The 27725-nt window shown below is 43.7% G+C and overlaps 1 protein-coding gene across 3 annotated transcripts; it reads right to left on the reverse strand.

Moving 5' to 3' along the window:
- Positions 1 to 3189: 3189 nt before the first annotated feature.
- LOC311006840 (uncharacterized protein) lies at positions 3190 to 26299 on the reverse strand. Of its 3 annotated transcripts, none has more exons than XR_014596398.1 (4): positions 26156 to 26299; positions 22904 to 23142; positions 10948 to 11013; positions 3190 to 4049 (listed from the first exon to the last, which is right to left on the reverse strand). XR_014596398.1 is itself a non-coding variant. In XM_083999824.1 (3 exons), the coding sequence occupies exons 1-3, from the start codon at positions 17595 to 17597 to the stop codon at positions 3639 to 3641; spliced, it is 669 nt and encodes a 222-aa protein (XP_083855950.1). In that variant the 5' UTR covers positions 17598 to 18798; the 3' UTR covers positions 3190 to 3638. The 3 variants fall into 3 exon arrangements, 1 of the variants encoding a protein (XP_083855950.1); XR_014596399.1 differs by having other exon boundaries at positions 22904 to 23145; XM_083999824.1 differs by lacking the exons at positions 22904 to 23142; positions 26156 to 26299 and adding an exon at positions 17406 to 18798.
- Between the last annotated feature and the right edge of the window lie 1426 nt (positions 26300 to 27725).

Genomic DNA, 27725 nt, shown 5'->3' on the forward strand with positions numbered 1-27725 from the left:
GGCAAGACAAACACCCAAATATATGTTAAAGAGCCTTCAAAAAGTGATATTTCCATAATATGTCCCCTTTAATGTAACATGTGCAACATGAAATTCTTAGTGTGAAGCATGAGATAATTTTCTCTCCTGTTTTCACACACTTCACTGTCAATCAAATCAGGCCAAACTCCTCCCACCTGTTGTAGCGGTTACAGACCATTATCAGTTTTTAGGTATAATCTTCGACTCAAATATAGTTGTATGTGTTTCTTATTGAATATACTTTTAAGGTAGTAGCTTTAAACAACATCTAAATGCCATTGTCAGGACATTTTTGTTGATTTTTACTACAACAATGACCATTTTACACAAAATACTGTTGCATATCCCACTCATCGTTTCTATTGAATCACTCGTTTAAACTGATTTCTGCTTCAACGATCAATCATACTGTAAGTTGATTATTATGATAATTAGGTAATAGCTTGAGTCATTTATCAAGTAAAACTGACATGTTCCACATCAAAATTCATGAATTTGTGGTTTTCCTCTGTTGCACATTATCATCAATTAAACTGTGGAGGATTGTTTAGGGCCTTTTTTTTTTTTTTTTCTTACTTAATTTGATTCTCTAAAGATTGAAATCAATTATTAAAATGCAGATTTTTGCACTGTCACTGCATGAGAAGGTTGTTTTTTTTTTTTTTTTTTTACCAGACAGGACACTGCTGCTGCCGCTGGTGAGGTCGGTGCTCCGGCTGAATAAACTGGAGGATGGACGACTGAAATCAGACAGCGACCCCTGTGAGAAGGAGGTGGGCGACGCTGGGTGCTCCGACCCAGGAGGAGGAGGCTCAGGGTGCAGCAGCTCCCAGTCCGGCTCTGCTTCATCCTCCTCCTCCTCCTCCTGAGGTTCCTGTTCCTCCTCTGCAGCAGGATGAGATGTTGGCACAGAGTTCAGTTTGCTGTCTTTTCCTACAGGGCTGAGGTGAAGGGTTGGATTGATGGTGGATGGCAGTGGGGTGGCAGCAGGAGGAGGAGGAGGAGGAGGAGAAAGAGGAGGAGGAAGACAGGGAACAACGACAGCAGAGCCCCGTCCCGCGCCCGCGCTCTCGTTCTGCACAGCGTTTCTTCTCCTATCCGGTCTGAGCTGGACGGATCCTTCAAAATAAAACACAAGCACAACATCTTCCTTCAGTATTTCATTCAAAGTGCTTTTCAGTGACGATGTGAATGGTCAATAACACAACACAACAACACAACACAACACAGTGCAGGTCATCCTTAAAAACCACCAAAGCCTGCATGTGACACTTTGGTTCCCACTTTCCTCAGACCGGGGAGCGAACACTTGTCTCCCTGCTGGGTGGGTCGACCCGCGGAACAAAGGCAGCGAGAAATCGCCCCACTGGAGCAGCTGCCTGTTTCCCAACTCAACACTCACAATAGTAATCAGAGCAGAGGGCAGGGGAGCACGGAGACACACAGCGTTTATCACACCGAGATGGAGATGTCTGAAAACCATGTCAGTCACAGGTGTCCGCAGAAAAAAAGACTTGATGGATGTTTGTTATTTGAAATCACTGATAAAACGTTTTTATATACGTTAATTAGAAATATGTTAATTATTAGTCTGTGACACAATGTGACTTTTAAAACCTTAAAGCTGCTCACTCTGACACTTGGTTGCCTAGCAACACCATAAACAGATGATCAAAGCTGCAGCTTATTATATTTTTGATATCAGGTGGCTGTAAACCTGATTTTTTTTTTTTTTTAAAGCAGATATCAGTGGAATGTTTTTGTTAATATAAGTCCTAAATAGTCCTATTTTCCGTCAGCAATCACTTACATGAAGTGTTTCAGCCTAAACACGAGTCTCTCCGTCACTCTGCTCTGCTGTAACCCGAGGAGAAAATTTTCCTTGTGGGATACAAGTGTTATCCAATGAGGAGAGAGAACGGCATGAAGGGCTGTGTGTGCAGCCAAGGGATGCGCGTGAATGTGGTGACGTAGCACGAGGACCAATTGATGCCTGACAAGGGCGGGGGCTGCTAACTCATGGTGCGTTCAAAGAAACTCGTACTTTGTGTTTTTCCTTCCTGTGAAGTCATACCAGTTCGATCTGGTACGAGTTCACGGGTCGGAAGTTACGAGTGGCCGTTATAGGGAACTTTCACAGACAACAGGATGGTAAAAACACGAGCTACGGGTTACCTGGAACGCTACCAAGTCGTAGTTGTGACTTGAAGCTGTAACTTACGGTTTCAAAAGCCTGCCTTGAACGCAGCATTAGCCGAAACGGCCGTGAAGCTGATATCTGCTTTAAGTCTTACTTTTTTCATGATAAAAGTTAAAATAATCACCCATATGTGGCTGAAACTTACATTCTTTTCTTAGAGATCAATCTGATTGTTACCCTCCACTTCATTTATGGTGAAAAATTGTGAAAAGTAACTGTCACAAGTTTTACAGTGACTCATTTACTGTTCAAAAATCACAGATATTCAGATTTAAAATACATAAAACAGCCGATATTTGCATCTGAAACACAGAAATGTTAAGATTCACCATTGTTTGTTTTTTTTGTTTGCCTCTATAGTGCAAACTTGATCTCCTTTTTAAAAGCACTTGTTGCATTGTTTTTCCCCATCTCTCTCTCATTCATCATCCCTCTGTCTAACTACGAACGTTTCCTTTCATCCCTCTGAGTTTCTCTTCCACAAACATCGACTCCATCCAGCGCCGCCCATTTCCCTTTCGCCTTCTCCATTCTTCCCTCTCTGCCTTTGCACACCCCTTCCTTTCTCTCTCCTCCTAGTTTTTTTTTGTTGACCACTGTGAGGGTGTGTGTGTGTGTGTGTGTGTGTGTGTATGTGTGTGTGAGGGAGGGAGGGAGGGAGGGGTGAGGAGGGTGTCAGACAATCTGCTCTTGTTTCCTGGGGGTCTGCCGCCGAGAGGAGTCAGCACAGGGGGATAAAGAGAACGCACTGGAGAGCACATTTCTGCACTGCCTCCTCTTACAATGCCCTGCCATTCCCATCTGTTACACACACACACACACACACACACACACACACACACACACACACACACACACACACACACACACACACACACACACACACACACACACACACACACACACACACACACACACACACACACACACACACAAGTGTACGTGTACGTGTGTGTGTGTGCTGATGTGCATATGAATGACATGTGTCAGAGCAGCAAAGCCACGGCGTTGGGCGCAGCACGTTTCTTCAGGGAGCGGGGTTAAGGACGATTGTTGAGGGAGTCGACCACCATATGGTAGAATAATTAGTATTAGACCCTGGTGCTGCTGAGAAACACCCCCTCCTCTTCTACACACACACACACACACACACACACATACACACACACACCCCTAGCAGGCTGAAAGCAGAGTGGCATGCTGGGAGGCTGAGGTGTGTGCTGAGGGGAAAATGCCTTCACATCAGAGGCCGAGGCCCTGAAAGGAGCGGCCCCGGGGCCTTTTCTCTTTTTACCGAGCAGAGGAGAGGAGAGGAGAAGACCACCAGGAGGGCGGCGCTGTGGGCACTTCCTCAGCCGCCAAGATTTGCACTTAACCAAACCACAACCACAGAGAGAGAAAGAGAGAGAGAGAGAGATTAAGAGCTATATAACGACGTGCTTGGTGGCCCGTCGCTCCGCTGCTGCAGCCGAGGAGGAAGAAGAAAAGGGCGAGAAAGGTTGTTAATGAGCAGAGCTGAGGAGTCAAAGGAGTCAAAGGAGTCAACGCTCTCCTCCTCCTCCTCCTCCTCCTGCTGCTGTGAAAGCACCAGGTGTTGATGATAAGTCTCACCCTCCAGCGCCGCCGGGCTCTTCGGGGCAGCAGGGGCGAGCGCAGGCAGCGGTTTCCCCTGACATGGAGGCGGCGGCGGCGGCGGTGGCGGCGGCGGTGGTTTGGACCCGGAGCGCCAGAAACACGGAGGTCTGAGGTCGTCAGGACGGACTTTCATATGAGACAAGAAGCGTGGACAGTAACAGAGAGATGGACGATATGGAGGACGAGCCTCGGCCTGGAAGAGAAGAACAAGACTTTATTATAGTGCAAAATAAAAGTTTTGCTGTTTCATAACAACTTAGTAAAGATGGATCCAGAAAAAAATGAAAAATGAAAACTTGGAACATTAAAAAAATGAGAAAAATGAAAGTGAGAGAATCACAATAACAAAATGGATGAATAAATGAATGAAAATTTTATAATTTAAAATAACTCAATATGAAATTAATATGTTGACAGAAATATGACAAATAACCAAGTGTCTAAACAAAAAAAAGATCTATTATGAAAAATTGAAAGTACGACAAATCAATAAGAAAAAAAATATAATAATACATAATAATGAAAAAGTTTAAATTACAAATTTATATGAGATACCTGACAAGTAGAATACATTCAACGACAAAAAAAGAAATACAAAAGAATAAAAAAAATCTATTAAAATGACAAAAAAAAAGAAATTATAGGATTTTTTCCCCTTGAACTGAACCTGGAAAAAAACAACTAAAAACAAATATTATGTAAAAAAAAAGAACAAAAAAAAACGTTCCAACCAGAATTGGTTCAGTTGCAACTGAGTTCAATACATAAAATAAAAAGGAACTATGACACTTAACCAACTTTCAAAATAAAAGTCTCTCTGGAAAACAACTGTGTTGGTTCCATGGCAGCACAAAATAAAAGCCTGAAGAGGAACCCCACTGTGTGTGTGTGTGTCTGTGTGTTGAGGGTAAATTCAAATGATGCACGGTGCCACCACTGCCCCCTTGTGTTGACACAGCAGATCACAGCCAACACAGTAACTGCACACATCTTTATTGTTGTTCCACCCACACAACCTGCTGCCTCCTGTTGAAAGAAGAGGAGGCAGAGAGTGATAAAAGTCTTTAGAGGTAAAAAAGCAGGACGGACGGACGGACAGTCAATATTTAAAACGTGGAGGGACAGAGGACGGCCGGCCAGTGAAACCCTCTGTGGCCTTTAGAGAGCAAACACTTGTAACAAATGGCCGACAGACGCGGGGCTTTTATTTGACTTGGATTTAAAGCGGCATCTGAAGTTCGGGCTCCTCACCCTTTTAACACACAATCAAAACAAACAAGAAAATGCAGGAGTGCAACATCTGTCTGAACCAGGAGACCTTCAGACAGAGAGTCAGAAAAAAAAGAAGAGAAAGGGAGAGAAAGGGAGGAGGAGGAGGAGGAGGAAGGTGGGGTCACTGTCTGTGACTCACACAGGGAGGATCAGCTTTTAAATCCCTGCACCATCTCCACTGATTCCCTCCTCTCAGATCTGGAGGCTTTAAAGATTTGCATTCTTCTGATGTAAAGAGGGAGAAGTGAGGTAGAAACGGCAGAACAAGAGCCGGTGATGGAGCTCCTTTCTCCTCCACGCTCCTCTTCCCCCCTCCCCTTTACCTGTCACTCGGGGGGCTTCAGGAGTCGGGCCCCTTTGTGAGCCCGACGCTCGGCTGCTGTTATCAAACTCGTGACCTTCTTGCAGAGCAGGTCCGGGCACGCAGGTCTGTGTCATTACGGCCCACGCAAAAAAGCTCTTTTAATGCATCCATACACGCAAATGCAATCAGCATACAGTACAGTACAGTACAAAGCTGTGTGTCCTCTAAACACACACGTTGACGTTTCTTATCGTGCGTGGTCACACTGATGAGTTTCGGCGCCAGGTCGACCCCCTAAAGAGCCGTTTACACCTGCTGCACTTGATTTAATCTCTCTAGTTGTTTTATTTTCTGTCCATTTGTAGTTTATTTTCTGAACCTGACTCTATTTTAAAGGGATAGTTCAACATTTTGGCAAATTGGCCCATTGTCATAATCCCTATAGTTTTAGGAGTAGGTTTGTTACCTTTAATTGTTGGTGCAAGCTATTTTTAGAACAGCGGAGCAGAGCCGCGAGCTGCTCAGAACTCCAAAACTCTCTGGTGGACAAGCTGTGACCTGCACATTCACCACGCTATGAGATAATAACGGAGCATTACGAGACAGAGTTGTTTTCAAGGTAAATTCATGCAAAACCGCTGATGCGCGTTTCGGTCAGTTTTTCGGCAAGCAGTCTCTGCATTTTCCTCCAAAACAAAACAACATTCAGTTATTATCTCATAGCGTGGTGAATGTGCAGGTCACAACTTGTCCACCAGAGCGTTTTGGAGTTGTTGGATTGTGTATTTGATGAGTTTGATGAGGGAAACCAAGAAATCCCATTAGCCTCCGTAGTGTAGCTCTGACCAGCTCGCGGCTCTGCTCCGTCGTTCTAAAAATAGCTTGCACCGACAATTAAAGGTAACGAACCTACTGCTAAGACTATAGGGATTATGGCAATGGGCCAATTTGCCAAAATGTTGAACTATCCCTTCAAGAGTGTTTTTGAATTCCTCTGGATCCATAAGTAGTGATGCATGGTCAATATATTCTCTACCTTTAACTTGTGCACCACCTTTATCATTTCTAACGTTGCAGTTTTCCCAAGTTAGAGTCCAGTGTGAATACCAGAAATAATGTGGTAATAAAACTGAATCATTTCTTGATGATATCATAACTTGACCTTTAATCACATCTGTTTTCTTGTCTTCTTGTGTTTCCTCTTGTTGCCACTACATTTGAAATGAAAGTCAGTGAAGCTCCCCTCTATTTGAGTCCCATCCCAGCTAACCCTAACCCATAAAGCCTGGACTGTACATAGTATTGTCAATGTTTGAGTAGTGTAAATACTTGAAGAGAGAGAGAAAGTTTGTCCTGAATGTTTGAGAGGAAATTTCATTGGTTCATCATTGTTTCAACGCTTCAATTTCACATCCACAACAACGAAAATCAGCGGTTCAGTTGCGTAAACTCAGCATTGTAGCAAAAACACAGATCTGCTGCTCTGTAACCTGTCAACCAGTGGGACACACACACAACGTCCACCAGCAGCGACAGACAGTAGGTAACACTGCAGCGTCTGTCTGTGCACACCCATAGATAGCACTCGTGTGGGCTCCCTCGGGCCCCCTGCAGGCCCCCAGGAAACAGGCTGACCTCCTGGCGTCAGGCAACCCACACGCTGTCCTCACACAGCCAGAGCCGGCTAATGTCATTATGGGCCTGTTTGTGGTCAACAGCTCCCTGATTGAGATGTACAAGTAGCGCTGCTGCTGCTGCTCAATGAATGTAGGAAGTCTATTAGTTAGTCAGAGTCCCAGATGGCCTGCAGAGGACAGGCTTGCGTGTGCTCCTTCGACCCCCTCCACCCTCCCCCTCCTCACCTCTAAACACACACCAACACACATGCACACACATGCATGCACACAAGCATACATGAGCAATGATACATGCACACACACACACACACTTAATTACGCTGCCTCCGAGTGAACCCTCTGACAGGCGGACGACTACGAGCAGAGACAGAAGTGTGTCTATGTCCCAGCGTCTGCAGGAACAGAGAATTCTTCACAGAGCTGATACACAAGGAAAGCCAGGCTTAGGCCCTAACAAGGTTAAACCCCAGAAAAAAAAGTGACTTTTTAAATCATGGAGATTTGTGTTTCTGCGGGGTGTAATTAGCTTTGCTGTGGTGGCGGGGGAGGAGGGAGGGAGGGAGGGGAGGGTGGACGAAGGGTCGGGGATGCTGGCGAGAGGCGAAGCGGGGGACGACGACAGTGGGGCGCATTGTGGAGTCCGGCGGATTCAGGGGAGTAAATCTGATTATCAGCTCGTGTCAGAAGCCAGGCTCAGATGCAGCTTAGCATTCAGAGCAACTTTCTTACTTTCGATGGTTAGACAATGACCCCGCTTTACAGGCCCACGCAGCCCCCAGAGGGCCCGTCAACTCCTCCCGCTATAGTACCCCACCACACCACACCGCACCGCTGAAGCCCCCACATCCTGAAACAACACAACACAACACAACGCAGCAGAGTACATGCAGGATGACAGCAGCACTGCACCACAGCATTACATACAGAGCCGGAGGAATAAATCTGACTTTATTTGAGTTAAAGCAGCAGCATCGCAGTATAAGAACATTGAGTTAAAGCGTCATCAACAAAAAAAAGTATCTAAGCAACAAAATGAGACACGCTGCTGCAACTTTAGGTCTTTATAAGCTTTATAAAGTGTCTATAAAATGATTTACCTTTACCTTTAATGAGAAAAAAACACTTGGATTGAAAAATTCTAGTAAAAATGTTAATAATCAATTGATAAATACTTAATTTTATATAAGCAATCAAGTCTTGCAGCGATACGATACGTTTTTTTATTCCTTCAAGTCTGCAAACTGTTCATGATGATAAGTTGTTGATGAATGGCTTTGGTTAAGTTGAGTGAGGTGCTTTTTCACAACCTGGCAACCCAAAAGTTATTCATCTAAATGGCTTTAATTGGTTTATAAAGCATCAGGACATCGTTGACAGTTGAGTGCAACCTGTCATTATTGATCACATAATTGGATTATTTCTGATGCATTAATGCAGTGGTTCACAACCCTTTTTTGGCTCGTGACCACATTTTTGACATCACAAATTTCTGGCGACCCCGCAATCATGTGACAATTGCACGTCAATCAAGATGTGCCCGCTCATATTTTTATAAACTGCATTTTATTTGAACTGGATTTATATTCGAGAAAGTGAAAGTATAGAAAACAGCTGTTTAAGATTGTGTGTGGTGTTTTTAATCATAATCTAAAAAAGAATAATAATTCTAGTTTTTTCTTCAATTACTAGACATTTCAGGCGACCCCATTTGAATTCCAGGCGACCCCACGTGGGGTCCCAACCCAAAGGTTGAAAAACACTGCATTAATGTGTAAAAAACATTGAAAGGCACCTGTACTTCAGACAAAACTAGGTGGTTTTGTACTGTATTTTTGCTACTGTAGATCAACTTCAAACTAAAGTTTTACAATAATGTAAGTGTAATGTAGCATAAAATGGAAATAAAGTACAAATGCCTTTTATTTATACTCAATTTAAAAGGAGTTTGTTTCTTCTACCCCTGATTTTATGACGTTATTACCGTATTTAACAAATTATATTATCAGGGTGTGATGAGACATTTCTCTAGTCACTGTCACCGGTGAAACCACACAGCACCGGGGTGGAGCTCCTCATCCTGAACCCCACATTCAGTTTTAAAGGGATAGTTCAACATTTTGGCAAATTGGACCTGCTCAGAGCTAAGCTACGGAGGCTCATTACTACATAACATTATTGTCTCTTAGCATGGTGAATGTGCAGGTCACAACTTGTTCACCAGAGCATTTTGGAGTTGTTTGATGAGCGAAACCAAGAAATCCCATTAGCCTCCGTAGCGTAGCTCTGAGCAGCTTGCGGCTCTGCTCCGCCGTTCTAAAAATAGCTTGCACCGACAATTAAAGGTAACAAACCTACTGCTAAGACTATAGGGATTATATGGCAATGGGCCAATTTGCAAAAATGTTGAACTATCCCTTTAAACTCTGCAGCTCTGTGGCCTTGTTTGGGCACCTGTGCATTGCTCCGTCCCATAGCAGCTCGTGTCCCCGGTGACAGTGCAGGATCTTCGATGCCGCCGACAGTATACTGTACAGTATTTAAAGCAGACTGCTGGGTCAACAGCCTCTTGTCGCCCGCCTGTCTGTTTGGACAACGACACCCTGGTCGTAAAAAAAAGAAGAAGCTGCATCACCGTACGACAGGGGGAGTGTTGGTTGTTTTGTTTTTTTTATACCATCACAATGAAGCCTGATTTATTAGATATAGGCGAGTCGGAGAGCAGCGGCGACGGTGGCGGAGCGAGGATGCCAGGTCCTGATGAACTTGCTGGAGGCAGTTGAGGATGTAAATGAGGCTGTAAGGACCAGCGAGCGTCTTTGTCCGCCGACTTTACTTGTTTGTTTAACCAGAGGCCAAGACAGGAAGCCAGCCCACACAACTCTGCTGTCCCCATGGCAACCCCACTGTTAATTGTGGCACATCCACTCCCAGACTCTTTTGAGCAAAAGGGGAGAGGTGGAGACTTGTGAGTGTTGGAGGAGAGAAAGGAGTGTGTGTGTGTAGTGTAGTGTATATGTGTGTGTGTCTCTTTCTTTTCACTTATTAGAGGGGCAGACCGAGACCATTGGGATTGAGTTTAACTTTTTTAATCTTTACTTCATTGAACTTTAAGCTTAATATCTAGGCCTATATAAAAAAAAAAGTATAATTTAACAATAAAAACAATGAATATTTATTGGTTTCAGCTCCCAAATTCTTGCTGATTAATTATTTTTAATCATGAGTATGCTTTCAAAATTGATGAAAATGTAGGTGCGTCACAAATAATCAAGTTTTACCACTGATAATTCGATAATTATAAATTGATAATAAAATGGAGTGACTGGTTACAACTGCCCTCAAAGTTTGCATGTGTCTTCGTTTTTTTTTAATTTGTTGTTGAGTAATTTAAGAAAGTTTTCTCATTTGTAGAAACTTCTCTTGTCGTAAATGATCCAGTTTTTTATCGAACTATTGGAAGTCAGGTGAAACACACAGAGGGCGTAGGAATAATAAAGCTGAAATGTTTGCTAATAAGAACTGCAGTAAAACTATGAAGCAATATGAAGCAAAAAAAAAAAGAATCTGTTTGTTGTTCTGTTCGACATATCGCTACATCATATGTGACTATATGTGACGGTGTATATGGAACATAATTTCTCTATTATGACCTGTGACCCATTAACGGGGCACTGTTTGGCATCGAACATCATATCTCACCACCCACACATTAACAGGAGAAGAACAGTACATCAGCTAATAAGAGGATGTTTGTGCAGATAAGAGTGTTCGAAGCACTCGTACCAACGTCACAGAAAAAATCAGAGAGAGATTCAAGATAAGAATTTTTTTTTTCAAAATGTCGAATTTGAATTAAATGCAGTTGTTGTGGCACTCACAGTGTAGTGACAGACTCCTCTCTCCCACAGGACGGCCTTGCTGACAAAAGACACATAAACGGGTCTCTGCAAGAAAACAGGAGAGGAAGAAGAAGCTCAATGAATAGACCAGCTAATAAAAAAACACTTATTGATTACAGAGGGGAACTTAAAAACAGATCTATTGGAGGCAAATTGAGATTGATCAGTCAAAAGAGTTCATAGATGAACTGCTTTCATTCAGAGGCTCAATCTCCTGCTCCGTGGGCCCCCGAGGCCGGGAACAATGAGTGAATCCCGGCACAACAAACATAAAGCCACACAGTGAGAGGGCCCTCTAGAGACATTTAAACCCCCGCCGGTGCAATAACAACCCCTCTGTCTTGATTACTGGGCTGCTGTGAAACACCTCCAGTGGTTTGAACTCCTACTGGAGGAGAAGCTGAGGCCTCGATGATGGACGCAGCCGCTGTCCGACATCTGTTCAGTAAAAAAAGACCAAAAAAAACACGTCTTTTCCTTATCTCTTTCTCCTTTTTTACATGTGAGCTTCCTCTGGTGTATGGTGGTATGATGACCAGGGTGCATCAGTTTGACCCGTGGCGCATGGGGGGGACGCTGTGTTAACTCATCAATCAATGGAAGACACTTCACCGGCCAGTGCCCAGCAGTCAACACAGCAGCTCATCCATCTCTCTTTGCAGCTCGTGGCAGCTCCCAGAAACACTGAGTCGGCTCCAGGGCCCGGTCCACTCCGGGGAGCGAGAGAGCAGATCCTCCCAGAACTCACCCCCTCATTCATGGGCTGTAACCCCAGACCAGAGTGGGTGACAGGGGGCAGAATGGGCTCGCAGGGTGAGGGGACAATGGGGCTTGATGTGTGCATACATGTGTGTGTTTCCCTTTCCTTTGGAGTGCAATGGTGTGAAGCTTTTTGCCAGCTTGTGCCAGACCCTCAAACCCATTCAGTGCCACTGTGAGAGGCTAGAGGCCAGCGTCAGGTCTGGCCATCTCATCGCCTTTGTCTGTCAGGCTTCATTTAGACCGTACCTGTTGTAGTTAACAAAGCACATCACGTATGATTATGCACATTATGGCAGGAATACCTCACAAGCCTCTCCATCCTTAATAGAAGACTTAATTGCAGCAGAATAATGAACCGTCAGGGAGCAACAACTAATTTCCCTGCAAATCACGGGTGCTTGTGGCCCAATGACCTTGTTGTTACTAATTATATACTGAATGTGAAATCAAGTACATTTTCAGACAGTAGCGGATGAAGTGGCTGGGGGTTGGGACGGCCTTTTGGCAACAGAGAAGAGAAATTAAGTGAAGTGAAAAGAGAAAATAAGGCAAAAGAAAAGGCTAGAATTCAAATATATGAGGAAAATCAATCCTTAACTTTCAACTAAAGCTAAAACTAAATGTATTTCAAATGTCATGTGTTCACTGTAGTGAACTGCAACTTGCTAAACCCATTGGTAGGCAGAAATCTCATATGTTATAGCTTGATTCCTAGCAATACTTTGATATCTAATAAACACATTATTATCCAACTACATTGTGTTTGACAACATAAACAGAAAAAAAAGGTAATTTACTTCCAGAAAAAAATACACTGTCACATTCCTCTACCATATGGAAGCTAGCACTAGATGCTACCTCAGTTTCAGCTACCGTTAGACAGTTATTGTCTAACATAGTGTTGTACCTAAGGAGCACAATCTTGGCTAACTACATTTCTTTAGTTTGACTAGAGATCAAGTTGAAATAAAATCCTTTATTTTCTGAAAACTCATTGACATCTTTACCATGTCCGAGCATTGGATGCTATAGAGGCTAACATTAGCTGCACTTCAGTCAATGTCAAATATGGCTTGTCCATTGTCTTCGGAGCATTCAACAATTTAGTTTTGTTTGAAAAGAGATAAAGTAAAAGAAGAAAAAAAACATTTACTTCCCAACAACCTGTCCACACAGCATAGACTACCATTTCCCCAAAATGTGTAAGCTAGTGCTGGATGCTATCCCTAAAGCACTGAGATGTGGGGCAGTAGTGTTTTTTTTTATGATAATTCTTATATTCATGACACTATGACATGACCTCCATGTATGTTTTTATGAATTTATGTTCTATGAATGTCTTAAAATATGTGCAACACCTTCTCATCACAATCCATGCCATCTACACACAGTTATCAGCTGTTATCGAAACCCAACTCATCAATAACAGGATCGCGATATTGGACCACCGCTCACATTACACAACAAACCGTTAACAATTAATCCACACTCAAACCGAAGCAACAATAATGTTAACTGTACTGAACAAGCTATTATTACAAGGTTTACAACAGATATGACAGACAACCTGGGCTGTGTGTGCCTGCGTGTGTAAGAAAGAGAGGGAGAGAGAAAGTAGGTAAAACCTGTAAAAGCTGCTAACTGTTAGCTACCGTAGCTCAGGCGTTGGTCTCCCGTCAGGTAAAAGCTGCTAACTGTTAGCTACCGTAGCTCAGGCGTTGGTCTCCCGCCAGGTAAAAGCTGCTAACTGTTAGCTACCGTAGCTCAGGCGTTGGTCTCCCGTAAGGTAAAAAGCTGCCGTTTATTCCTCAAATGAAGCTCATGAAGTTGTTGAGCTTCTCCGGTACAATTATCCATCACTGCAGCTGCTAAACTAAAACCGAGGGGGGGGGGTATCTGTTTGTTTACAATTCAGGAAAGCAACGTGAACGTACGTGCTGCTCACAAAACTGCGCATGCGCAAAGCCACATACACACCTTATGGGCAGAAGAGGCAGAGGATTCAGATTCAGATTCATAATTTATTGTCCCCGAGGGGAAATTCATTTTCACAGTTCTGTTCCAGACAAAAACACCAACACATGTGCAACACCAGAAAAAATAATACATACATATATATATGTATATGTATGATTAATCCAGGTGTGTCTGACCTGCCAACAATGGTCAGACACACCTGGATTAATCGGTCGGTCCAATAATGTAGGAGCTGGCTTAATTCAGGAAGTAGTAGTGCTGTGCATAAAGCCTATTACCCTTCGGGGATAAAGTTTTCTCTATATCTCTATCTCTATCTTTCAGATAGCATTACTGTAGGTCAGCCCTTAAATTTTCAATTTTACACTTAAAGCAGAAGTGAGTGATCCGGTCGTTTTCGCTAATGCTGCGTTCCAGGCAGGCTTTTGAAATCGTAAATTACAGCTTCAAGTCACAACTTACGACTTTGTAGCGTTCCAGGCAACCCACTCGTGTTTTTCCGACCTGTTTTACTGGTGAAAGTCACTATAACGGCCACTCGTAACTTCCGACCGGTGAACTCGTACCAGATCGAACTGGTACCACTTCACGGTCGGAAAAATACGAGTTTCCTTGAACGCACCATAACAGTCCTCGTCGCTAGTCACCACATTCACGGCGTTCCTTGGCTGCACACACAGCCCTGCATGCCGTTCTCTCTCCTCATTGGATAAAAACTGTAGGATACGATAAATGTTTTCTCTTCGGCTCAGAGCAGAGCAGAGTGACTGACAGACCCGTGTTTCAGACCAAACACTCTATGTAAGTGATTGCTGTCGGAAGATATAACTATTTAAGACTTATTAACACAAATATATCACTCACTTCTGCTTTAAGTAACTGCAACCAAACTCCTTATCCAAGACCATTTCTCTTAGATTTTAAATATGAAAACATCAATATGATAATATGATTAAATATCAAAGTGTGAAAGCTAAGTAGCTGATCAAGTGAAATCTATAAAATCTGCCTCACTTCAGCCAACAAAGTTCAGAAGAAAACTGCTTTTAGTTTCTGAAACCAACAGCTCTTTCATCTGCTGCCACTATCAATGAAATCTGCACATGAGCCATATGCACCATGACAGTAGTAAGAGGAGAGGGCTTAGCAAACCGTTTGCATATTGTGAAACTAGCTATTTGACAAAACAAGCTTACCACAACGTTTATTTTTTGCTGAAATAGGGGATCTTTCTATCTCATCACACCATCTTCCTTGGCAGAAAGTGTTTACACCAATGCATTGTAAATGTTGAAGACGTTTTGCTCAATGCGGTATTTTTCCAGGAAGTCTTAACATCGGGGAGAAAATTTAATTTTCTAAATTTCTGCAAATGTTTACTAGGTCTTTCAGTCTTAGTTTTCTCCACCCACGTGGAGTAAAGTGCTCGTATGAAATGGAAATTGTGATAACAACAGTGAAAACCCCCAGTTGCAGTGAAAACTGTGATAAAAAGCTTTTGTTTCCAATATCAAGCATTAACTTTCAATCTCAACAGCTACAGTATGATACGTAGTTTGATGACACATGGACATACAGTAAAAAGCCAGGCCTGTAATGAAGCTGCTGCTCCATTAGCTCAAACCAAATTGCATCAGTCGATGGCCTTGCTCTGCCTTTGAAGTCATGGTTTGACCCATCATCACGAATACAACACATAATCCCATAGAGGGTTTGTCTAAAGTGATTGCTGCTCCTCTTTTCCTTGTTCAATTCAGATGATGAGATTAGGCAGATTCCTGGCAGATGGGCTTTCCACTGTGCATGTGTTGCCGCCGTGTGTCCCCCCTTTTTCCACGCAAACTCCACCTCAAGGTACTTCCTGTCGGATCCATTGAGCGCAGAGCGGCGTGGGCCGGCAGGACTCGGGAGAACAGGAAGTGCGAAGCTGCCGGTCTGAGTCAGCAGGGGGGGAAATAAGGTCAAATATGGCCTTTCTTATCAATAAAGAGTAGGTGGAAGGGGCCAGATCAAATTACCAATTTGGAGCTAATCACCAAAGTGGTGGCTGGTCTTTGCTTTATCCCCTCTCCCACTCTGCTTTCTCCTCTCTCTGGTGACTCCTGCCGCCATCTGTCTGTCTTTCTCAGGGGAGCCCTTCCTTCTCTCCTGAGCACCACACTGGATGCTTTATTAATTCTGTTTCACCTGATTACACCCTGTCTGTGAGTCAGGGCACATTAAAAGGCATTTAATCAACGTTTAATTGAGGCAACAGGCATCGAGCAGGGAGCCGGAGACCGGAGCTCCGTCTCGGTGAGGTCAGCGCCAAGGACGTTGTATATTTATACAGACTTGAAAACCAATATGGTCGGTCAGCGTGTGTAAATAATTCAACTTTTTACAGTAAGTACTTCATTGTTGAAATATATTATGCAATGAGCTAGTTCGTTGAGTTTCTGCCCACCTGATGAATGTTTATTCCAGGATTTATTCTATTTTTAGTCCTGAGGAAAATAAGTTCACATGCACATAATTATTTTTTACAACTGAAGGTGGAAATGACGCTAGCCTATAAAAGTGTTGAAAGCCAAAACGGTTGAGCAATGAGCTGAAATCTGCAGATTCTGATGATAATTCTCACAATAAGTGCCCTTGTCATACTGTCACATTGTCATGCAGCACACTGTGATGTATTTGTGATATAAGTCTATATATGAGGATGTATAAATCCACATTTACAAAGACTATCCTGAACTTTCGTATCAAGACGACTGCCGACGACGATAACCCAAATGTTCATATTTAGTTCCAGTCCCCCTTGAGTCACCGGATTTGACTACAAACCGACTAAGATTGAGACAAAAGAGACACACTTTCTAAAGCTAAAGAGACAAAACTTTAAAAGCACACCACAGGAACTCGACAATGCAGCGCTATACACAACGGATGAGGAGATCCAGTTCAGAAGACAATCGAGCAAAACGTCCGAGCTATCAATGGCAAACAAAAGGTGAGGGTGACCACCTCAGCATGTCTTTGGCCAGGTTAGAGCCGGGGACAGAATGGGAGAGCACCCAGATTGAGAAAAGAGAAAGGCCGGGGTCAGCTATAATGAGCCATGAATGTGAGCATCCGACCAATCCTGTTTAATGGAGTTCATCCCTGGAAAGGTTTCTGTCCATGCAGCCCTTGCACCGGTGTTTGTGTGTGTTCATATTGGGGCTCGGGTCAGGGGGCTGCAAGGACTCTGTGACCCTGAAATGAGCTCTGGGAGTCAGTGGGGACCCCCGCTGATAGGACAGAGCTCCTTTTATGCTTTAATCTGCAAGCAAGAAGGATCAATATGGCAACTATTGGCGCTGGGATTGTGTGCATGGAGTAAGCGGCCCAGCCATTTTCGGCGTCTCACAGGGGGCTGGCGCACCCTGACAAAAGCACAGCCCCGCTGCCACCACCAGTCACAATGACCTATGGGACAGTGGCACACCAGCAGCTAACCTACTTAACATTCATTAGTGTCAGAGAGGTGGACAGATGCTCCGGGTCTTACGGATCTTCTCTCTCATGTTCTCTACATGGGGCTCATTCAGCAGCGTTTGACGTGTCTTTCATTTGGGATATTGGAGTTGTGGGCGGTGGCGGCAGCGGGCCGGCCGCTCAGCTGTGGATTTAGTGGGAGAGAAGAGAGCTGGGTGGGTGGGCATGGATGGACTCACCCTCATGTGCGCGTGCTGTGCAGAACGGGGGCCGGGCCCAGGCGACCAGGTGCTGGTGCTGCTGCTGCTGCTGCTGACGGGATGTCTGGGCCGAGACACAAGTCTCAAAGGACGCCTGAAATCCTGATTTCTGGAAGGTCTGTTTTCCCTGCAGTGACGCTCCGGAGCTGCTGCTCTGTCCACAGCAGACATGTTCAATGAGCTCTAATGCCTCAGTCTCCTCATTGTCACCATTAAAATCCTGACGTTTCCTGCTGTATAGCTTCAGTCTTTGTGGCTGAGTTGTTTAAGAGAAGAGGAACTGTGGCAATGCCTCTCTGTGGGAGGCAAAAAAAAAGAAAAACAAGTCTATTTAAATAGCTTATGGCTGTTAATAATTACCATCCTGCTAAACCAGTGCAGGTCTCTCATGCACAGCATTTCATTGGCAAACACAAAAGCACAGCCTGAGATTCCCATCAGAGTTTGCTACAAATTTTCAGACAAATTATGAACATCCACCTCCATATTTTTTCCAGATGCAACAGGACAACAAGGCCAGTAAAGGACAGTAAACCAAAGCTTTCAATTAGGGAGCGAGCAGCGCTGTAGCTCCACACAGTGACAGAGGCCAGAGCAGAAACCAGGACCAGCTGGACAGAGAGAGGGCTTTTCAGCCCGACTCCAGACACAACACGGATCAGGTTCTGGGCTGCCATACAGCAGCATAAATCTCCTGGCCCTAATTACATTACAGGGCATATAGTGGCAAGTGCTGTGGAAACAATGGACCCTATCAGTTCCACAAATCAGACCTCACCAGTGTGTGTGACTGCGAGTGTGTGTGTGTGCATGTTCTGAACAGCCCTCTATCTGTATCTGTGATCAAAGCTTATTATCTAGAGTGTGTCTTGGATTTGAGGTTCTTCATCTTCAGATTTGTAGCGCTGGAAAAAATCTTAGCGAATATGCTCTTGGTGTAACATTAACGAGGCCTGTGAACCAGTAAGGAGCAGTGAGTCAGTGAGTCAGTCCCTGTTCTCCATGGTGACCGCCAGACCAAACACTTGGCGGCCAACCCACACACACACACATACACACACACATAACCACTGTCCCACTTCTGCTAAAAAACAATCCTAATCCTGAGACATTTGTCTTCTGCATCATCTGCAAAAAAACACACAAGTCTCCTTTATTCCATTTTTTTTCTAAAACTCTCCAGATTACAGCAGCACCATGACCTCGTCCCCTCCAAAGCACACTGACTCTGCCTGAAGTCTCCCCTCTGTCCGACCCTACGGGGGCTCTGCAGTGCACTTTGGGTAATCCAGATGCCACAATAAGAGTTGCTAAGACACTGCCAGAAAATGCATTGTTGTGTGAGCGGAAATGTATGGTCGGAAAATCTCAGTATTTTTTTGTGAATGTGGTGGATCCTTGTTTCAATTCAGTTCAGTTCAATGTACAGCTTTTCTGCTTAAAAGAGATAAACTATGGCAGAAGTGAAGCAGAACATTTGAATTATGGACTGTAAAGCTAAAACAATTAGTTTATAGAGGCCCATACTGCAGAAAAAAAATATAAAAATAAAATTTTGATTATAGTGGTTTTTAATTTCTAATCTTCTCTCTATAAGACCAAGAAGAGAAAAACAATTGTTCAACTAAGAGTTAAAATGATACTGGCACATTTGCAGTGAAAATCTCTAAATGAAAATACCTTGAAGTTGTTGTTTTTTTAAAGACTTTCTCTCAATTAGACTGAAATAATGGTCAAAAAAGGCCAATTTAGATGGTGCACACACACACATACACACACAACACAAATAAACACATACATCAGCACACAAAAGCTGACAAAGCCTCTCACAAAACACATAAAAATACCATTACAAGGGCTTTCATGCTATTCTAAGGAGAGCCGCCCGGCCCACTGCGTGCTGCCCTTTGTCGGCAGAGAGACCCAGAATCAAAGAGCGGTGACCTGCACCGGTGGGGCTGCGGGGAGTCCTGCTCTGACTCCAAATCCTGGTTGCCATGCCATGCTGGGACCCCCCCCGCACCCCCCTCCTTCCCCCTCCCGCTCCATTCCCCTCTCTCCTCAAGCTCCAGCCCCCCCGGTTAGCTCTGCTATTTCCGCATCTCATCAATCTGTCAGCTAAGCCCTTTGACATGCAGCACAATATGGTCCCAGTATTTCTCAGTTCATGTCCCCTCTTTCAATATGGTCCCAGCATTTCAAGATTAGTCAGCTCATCCACGAGCTCTGCTCCCCTGGTGCCTCTGCACCAAGGGAGGGAGGGAGGGAGGGGGGTCAGCAGCAGCAAATATAGTTGCTATCGGCACTGGCACGATCAGGCCTGCACATCAGCCACAGCTGTATCCAAGATCTTGGTTCATTAAAGTGAAAATGATTTGACGAACACTGACAAGATCTGATTTGTGACTTTCACAGCAACAGGTGCAACATGCAGACAAGAATTTGCTGTTGTAGTTTCATGAAGAATCCATAGCTGCCTGTTTGTATATTTATATATCCCAGTTGTAATGATACATGATGTGTCTTCACAGGAGAAGTTGTAATTGCTGCACACAAGCTTGTAACAACATAATCAAGTCATTACTTGTATGAAACATATCGAGTGGAATGATATCAAGGGCCAAACCCTTTGGCCTAGTAAACCCTATACGACATCATCCAAATATAGTTAGAGATTGCAAATCATGCAATCTGTGGTATAGATTTTTAATAGACTTCATGTCTTATTTGTAAGTTTATCTTATGTTATTAACATTAACAGCTGTTTCCTTTTATAATCTCCAAACCCATCTCCAGTCCAACAAGTTTGTTTTGCCTCTGCTCTATATATCTGTTTCCTTTCTACTGCTGAAGCCAGACTCACTTTCCAATTAAAATCAACACTGAATAAATTAATAAAGTAGCTGCTCAGAGGAGGATGTACAGTATGATCACCTTTCGATTTTGTAAACACAACAATTGTTGCAGCTCTTGCAAGACTGCTAAGAAGATAAAACTGTCCTAAATATTATTATATTGGTCAACTTTAACTGATTTGATGAACAGCTGTGTACTTTAAAAGTGGAACTTCTACCTTCTTGTGATATTTTACACTGAAAACTCATCCGTATCTAAATGCCAATTATGAACACACACAGGCGCTTATACAAAGAGAAAGTCCAGGCTGCAGTGCATGCAGGATTTTGCCAACGAAATTTATGTAAGAGTCGGTCACCTGTGCATACGGAACAACAGATTTATGGAGAGAGGGAGGTAAAAAAAAAAAAAAAGAAAGAAAAGAAAAGAAAGAAAGAGTGTGTATCCCCGTTTTGAGATCCCTGCCGCTGGACTGGACTCACTCGAGGACACACCATTCAATTTATTTTCAAGTAAGGATGAAAGGAAGACTCCAAACTATGCATGTAGTCTATTCACTGCGCGACGCTCTTTAAAGAAAGAAAAAAAAAGACAGCAGAAAGAGTTGGATAAGGGCGGAGGGGTGGAGCGCTGCATAAATTTTACATACACAAGGCAGCAGACAAAGTGATTGTTGCTTCCCCCCCAAACTTTTTTTTTTTTTTCTCCTCCAGAAAACACTTTCCTTGCTGAATAGGCACCTATTAGTGACTCCATTATGGGCACAGGGCTCTTGAATGGCTCCTCACTGTGCGTCTTTATCATAGTCAGGCCGTGAATACAGGCAGCCCCCACCTCACCCAACCCCACCCTCCTCCTCCTCCTCCTCCTGCAGCCCAACCAAGCTCCTTACAGCCTGTATTGATAGGTGCTGTGGTGCTGGTGATGATGGGAGGAGGAGGAGGAGGAGGTGGGCTGCCACTCTCACCCCCTGTTGTGTGCTCCAGGTGTGGTGGGTTAAGCGTAGCGCTCCACAGCCTCTATTGTACCACACACTTTTTCTTTTTTTTCCTCCTTTTACCACTTGTTCCAATAAAAAAAAAATGGATGCAGTGTTTTACATGCATTAGCTGATCTCCATAATGCTGCACCCCCCCCCCCCCCAAAAAAAAAAACAAGTCAGGCCTGCGGCGAATCGCTGCACACTGCCTCAGAGCGCCTGTATTGTTGCTGGATTATTCAGGAGTTAGCTGAAAGAAAGACAGGGAGAGTGGGGTGTCTGTACTTTATCTCCAGGGGAGACAGGGGGCTAAAAGAAGGAGCTTCTTTAGACCAGTGAGTTACTGCGGCGAAAAGCCCGAAAACACCTGCAGAAGACAAGCGCAGGGAGGCCGAGGGAAGGAGCTCTCTATTGTCTGTCTTTACTTTTCCTGCCTCCCATCCCAGCTACTGTAAAATAAAAAACGGTGTCCTCTGAATCTGAATGGAGGAGCAGTGGTGGACAGTAACGGAGTAAATTTACTTGAGTACTGTACAAATCCAGATGATTTGTACTTTACTTGAGTTTTAGATTTCTTTGGTACTTATTACTCTTACTTGCATACATTTCCAAGACAAATATTTTTTACTTTTACTTGAGTTAATTTCTAGGAAGGCTGAAAAGTACTCGTTACTTTCAGGTCTGCTCTTTTGTTTTTTTCTAAAATCCTATTGGACACAAGCTGTGTTTGTCAAAGAAGGAAACCCTAACCCCTAAAAGCAGCACATCAGTGCAGGTGGATTCAAAGAGTTCATTCTCAGAAACAAGAGTTAAAAGGTCCTTAAATTCATTTAGAAAAAATTATAGTAATTCATTGATGTGAAAAATAAGGAATTTACTCTTACTCTTACTTTTACTTAAAGCAGAAGTAAGGTGAATGTTTGTGTTAATATAAGTCTTAAATTGTTATATCTTCCGACAGCAATCACTTACATAGAGTGTTTGGTCTGAAACACGGGTCTGTCAGTCACTCTGCTCTGCTGTAAGCCAAGGAGAAAACTTTCCTTGTATCCTACAACCTTTATCCAATGAGGAGAGAGAACGGCATAAAGGGGCGGTCCTCTCTGTGTGTGCAGCCAAGGGATGCGCGTGAATGTGGTGACATAGGGACGAGGGCGGGGCCTGCTAACTCCATCTGCTGACAGGAAGTTAGCCAAAACAACCGGATCGCTTACTTCTGCTTTAAAGTAAATTTAAAAGCATGTAATTTTGGATTTAAGTACCTTTAAAAGCAAGTAGTTTTTTACTCTTACTTGAGTAACATGTCGACTGAGCTACTTTTACTTGTAACTGAGTATATTTGGACCAGTAGTATTTACTACTCTTACTCAAGTACTGGGGTGGAGTACTCTGTCCATCTCTGTGGAGGAGCTTCTATTTATCACAAGTGTCCGTCTCATAACCTGTCACAACATTATCACCGCGGCTCAGTGTGCAGTGTGTGTGCACGGGCGACGTTGGGGTGAGTATACGAGTTGGTCAGTGAAAGCTCGACTCGTTCAGCTTTGAAGTTATGTGTGCGCTGGCGGCTGAAGGAGGGAGAGACGCAGAGAGTTAGCGAGACTTTATGATGAATATGGAAGCATTGTTCAGCCATGCTTACCTCCACAGGGAACCATCTGCTCCCTGTCAATGCATCACCTGCTCGTCTGAGCCGTCTCCAGGGCAACAAGGGGTGTGTGTGTGTGTGTGTGTGTGTGTGTGTATGTGTATGTGTGTGTGTGTGTATGTGGGGGGGGGATTAGGAGAGGTTATGGCTTTGATGGGAGGGGCCGTCGCTGGGGACAGAGAGGAGAAGAGGAGGAGAAGAGGGGCTGATGGGAGGGAGGCCAATGTCGTCCTCTGCTGGCAGAGAGAGAGAGAGAGATCATTACTACACATGAAAAAACTAAATACTTTAAACACACATCTATAAACTAACGCACTTTACATTTAACAAGAAATCTCAAAGTGCTACGACAGCAACCGAATAAGAAAAGAGTTAAAACAAGAGTTAAAAACAGTTATCAAAGTAACACAGGTGAACAGTTCCAGATTAAAAGATTTACTGCAGTATTGCAAAGAAAGGGACTATATCTTTGGGCGGAGGTATACCTATACAGTTCAGATATAAACTCTGGATGCCACCAGTTCTACAGTTAAAGCTCAGTACAACTTGGCACAGTGTTTGAAGAAATTTATCCAGGTGCATTGTGGGAGTTGTATGATCCAGTGTCTTTGGAGATGAAGCCATGCTACTACGTAAGAAAGTCTTGTTGATTGTAACTAAACAAGTTTACAGTGGAGTGATCTGTATGCAAGAATTTGAATTATTGTTGATCTTCTTGTCGCTTTTCTTCTTCTTTACCATCTTTTTTTGCACATTATATTTCCTGCTCTTAAAAACTTTACAACACACTTCAGAGAATTTACTCCCTTCATGATAGAAGCGCAATAAAATCAAGCAAAAAATGTATTTATGCATCTTATTTTCTGGTTGAAGTGCAGGTTAAGTGATATTTTGGAGATCCTGGAACAGGTTGGGGTTTAGGATTTTGCTTAAAGACACTTTAACTTAATATTGACATCTGTATTTGCTTCATTATTTTTTCTCTGGGATTTGCAATACCACAATAATGCAGTTTTACCAGGACTAGAACCATTAATATCAACACTTTAACATTAAAGGAAACATTGAATTTGCATGTAGAAATCATGATTTATGAATTAAATGCTTCATTTAAAGGCTGATTTACTGTATTTGCCCAGTGACAGGTTATTTATAGAAAATAACAAATGTTGTCAGATCAATGATTTGCTTTTAAGTGCCAGCAGCGCGATAACTCTGGGATCAATTGTCACTTTTATAACGTAAAGGGGAATTTATGACCCGTCTATCTTTGTTAAATTCACATCACCATCATAAAACAACATTTATCTACATTGAGGAAATGACTCGAGCACAACTAACAGCTGCAGAGTGACGGCCCTTCTCTGTGTATGTGTATGTGTGTCTATGTGTGTGTGTGTGTTTGCTCTCAGCGCTCATCAGGTATATGGTGCGGCGCGCTGCCTGAATGTCGGTCAATCACAGAGTTCTCATTAAGTCTCTGTGCTCGTCACTGTACATTCTGCCAGTGACGGCTGGGTAAACACAGAGCGCAGCGCGGCTCAGAAAGGCAAACACACACACACACACACACACACACACACAGGAGATGAAACAACCTGATGAATGAGACGGAGAGGGAACAGAGTGTGGAGAGGTTTATGGTGCGTCACAGAATAACAGCACGAGCCGTGGCTTAGATTAGCTTTAGTTTAGCAATTTTTACTGAGTGATGATGAGGTGAAATGTTTGTTGATGTGGTAAATTCCTCTTTAATCCTGGGCGACAAGAATAAATCATTTTATTACTGTCTCCTTTCTGCAGTGCTCCATAAGAAATGTAGGTTTTTAAATCCCCCAGAGTCTCAAACCACATGAGATTTAATGTTTAATTTGGTTTGAAATAAGTCTGTTTCAATCTGCAGGTGTGAACACTGATAGATGTGTTCATACAAGCTAAACTCTGCTGTTTTTTTACATGTTTCATTCATTGCATGTGAAGAAATGCATGTTTAATGTGAAGCTCCAGGTGCATGTGCTGCTTTAAATAGGTATGGAAACATGCGTCACCTGTTTGTGTGCAGGTCTTGATCATTTAACCCTCCTGTCAAATTGACCCAATCTGTTCCCTTCCTCCATCCTTCCTTCTTCCCTTCCTTCCTTCCACAATCCTTTTTCCCTTCCTTCTTTCCTTCCTTCCTCCCTTCCCTTCGTCCTTACTTCTTCTTCCTCGCTCTTTTGATCCGATTGACCTGATCTGCTCCCTATCCCTCCATCTTTCCTTTCTTTCCTTCCCTTTTCCCTTCCTTCTTTCCCTTCTTCCTTCCTTCAACAAATCTGTTCCATATCCCTCCACCTTTCTTTCCTTTCCTTCCTTTTTCCCTTCCTTCTTTCCCTTCTTCCTTCCTTCTTATTCCTTCCTTAAACAAATCTGTTCCATATCCCTCCATCTTTCTTTTCTTTCCTTCGCCTTTCCCTTCCTTCTTTTCCTCCTTATTCCTTCCTTGAACAAATCTGTTCCATATCCCTCCATCTTTCTTTCCTTTCCTTCCCTTTTCCCTTCCTTCTTTTCCTTCTTCCTTCCTTCTTATTCCTCCCATGAACAAATCTGTTCCATATCCCTCCATCTTTCTTTCCTTTCCTTCCTTTTTCCCTTCCTTCCTTAAACGAATCTGTTCCCTCTCTCCATCTTTCTTTCCCTCCTTTTCCCCTTCCTTCTTTCCTCCCATCTTTCCCTTTGTCCTTCCTTCCTTCCTTGACCCAGGAGGACAACAGGAGGGTTAAACAGAGATGAAACATGGTAGAGTCCATGCATCTGTTCTAAAATTTTACGTGTACTTTTTCTCTGTTTTATGCTTCTTATTTTTAATGTTTTGTCTTTATGTAAAGCACATTGAGTTGCCTTGGTATGAAATGCACTATATAAGATGCCTTGCCTTGCCTTGCCTTGCCTTGCCTTGCCTTGCCTTGCCTTGCCTTGCCTTGCCTTGCCTTAAAAAAGTAAAATATTTGGAGGTAAAACTCAGATGTAAGGTGGTCAAAATGAAAAAGTGGCTTGCAGTCATGACTCTCAGGTTGCATGAGGCCACAATGATCTTGTTGTGGGCAGCTTGTGCATGTCATGTGCACCTATACCCCGGCGTCTGACGCTCCCAGGTGACGTAAGGACACAACAACCCCCCCTCCCCCTCCCCCTCCCCCACCTCCACCCCGGGGGACTTGGTTTGGTTTGGTGGAGGAGCCGCCGGCCCGACGCTCAGACGCTCACCTGCAGCCGCTGGGTGACGCAGAGAGGGAGCGTGAGTGACAGGTGAAAGTGACCACGGCTGCGGGGAGGAAACACCTTTTTTGTGTTTGGTCAGAGAACCGGGGAGAGCGGTGACCCTGGTCCTCCTCCTATCCCCCCACCCATCACCTCCTCCTCCTCTCCAACGAGATCATCAGCCCGAGGGTAGGAAGCCATGCACTGTCAGAGAAAGAAGGGAGGGAGGGAGACAGAGAGATGGAGAGAGAGGGAGGGAGAGGGAGGGAGAGAGGGAGGGAGGGAGGGTCAGGATCGCTGTCTCTTTACAACACAACCAGCTCTACATTAACATGTAATCCCCCTCAGTTAGGGGCCTCGGGTCTCCCCCTTAAACAAACTCTTGAAAACAACACACCAATCTAATCTGCATCTTGTTGTGTAGGAAACTAATTACAGAGCACTCGCTGCCAGTAACACTACACGTCTTTGTTGTGGTGCTGCACAGTCTGCAGAGGTGATAAAACAGCTGGCAGCACTTTAAAGTTTATATCCAATAACCTCACATTTAAGTCATGATTACATTGTTTATTGTTATTTCATTGGTATATTTGAAGTTTCCTTTTGTACATTTTAACCTGTTCTTGCTGCATGGTACTTGCTGGGGGACACAGTATTTCAATACTGATGTACGTTTGTGCACGAAAAAATGACAAATTAAGAAATACTGAACCTTGACATGTGCAAAATTTGAATGGCAATCAATCCAATAGTTGTTGAAACATTTAAAAAGTGCAAAATGTTTCTTATTTTTCGTTGTTGCAATGAATGACGTGAATGCTGCTGTTAGTATCTATGTATGTATCTATCTATCTGTATTTATCTATGTGTCTATCTATGTATGTATCTATTTATCTATCTATCTATCTATCTATTTTTGTATCTATCTATGTATGTATCTATGTATCTATGTATGTATCTATGTATCCATCTATGTATGTATGTATGTATGTATGTATGTATGTATCATCTATCTATCTATCTATCTATCTATCTATCTATCTATCTATCTATCTATCTATCTATCTATCTAATACAACTAGGATCAATGTGGTGCATTGATGTGAAGTGGCTCTTGGTTTGGACTGGTCCCCAGGATGAGATGTTGATCCTGGGAGAGTTTCCTGTCAGGGCCACGTGTAGCTGGGGACCCATCCAGGGAGGAGGAGGAGGAAGGAGGAGGAAGGAGGAGGTGACTTTACTTTTCTGGGTGTAAAATTCAATTATCCAGCGGGTGAGCATGTCTGAGCGTGTCTGTTGTCAGCGACGGGGCGGACGGCTGCCCGTTCCCAGCGTGCGACAAGGAGGGTTAAGAACCACAGAAAGGCCTCCATTATCCCGAGTGAGAACGGCCCATGTGGCTGGCTGCACGGCCCCCGCACTCATTCACTCCCCTTTACAACAGCGCTGCCCAAAGCCTAAAAGTTTCATTCTCTTTTCTCTGCTCCCACTCCTTTTCTTCCACCTTCTCCCCCCTCCTCCTCCTCCTCCTCCTCCTCCTGCCTCTCTCTCTCCCTCTCTCTTGCTCTCCTCTCTC

This window comes from Trachurus trachurus, assembly GCF_905171665.1.
Source record: "Trachurus trachurus genome assembly, chromosome: 23".
NCBI classification, from domain to species: domain Eukaryota; kingdom Metazoa; phylum Chordata; class Actinopteri; order Carangiformes; family Carangidae; genus Trachurus; species Trachurus trachurus.

What these genes read in the sequence shown, in the direction of transcription:
- LOC311006840 (XM_083999824.1), bottom strand. Translation starts at nt 17,597, where the DNA reads ATGTCTGCTGTGGACAGAGCAGCAGCTCCGGAGCGTCACTGCAGGGAA. An exon ending in CACAGCACGCGCACATGAGG is followed by an intron (nt 11,014 to 17,405) that starts GTGAGTCCATCC and finishes GTTTTCTTGCAG; the next exon opens with AGACCCGTTTATGTGTCTTT. An exon ending in GAGGAGTCTGTCACTACACT is followed by an intron (nt 4,050 to 10,947) that starts GTGAGTGCCACA and finishes CTTCTCTTCCAG; the next exon opens with GCCGAGGCTCGTCCTCCATA.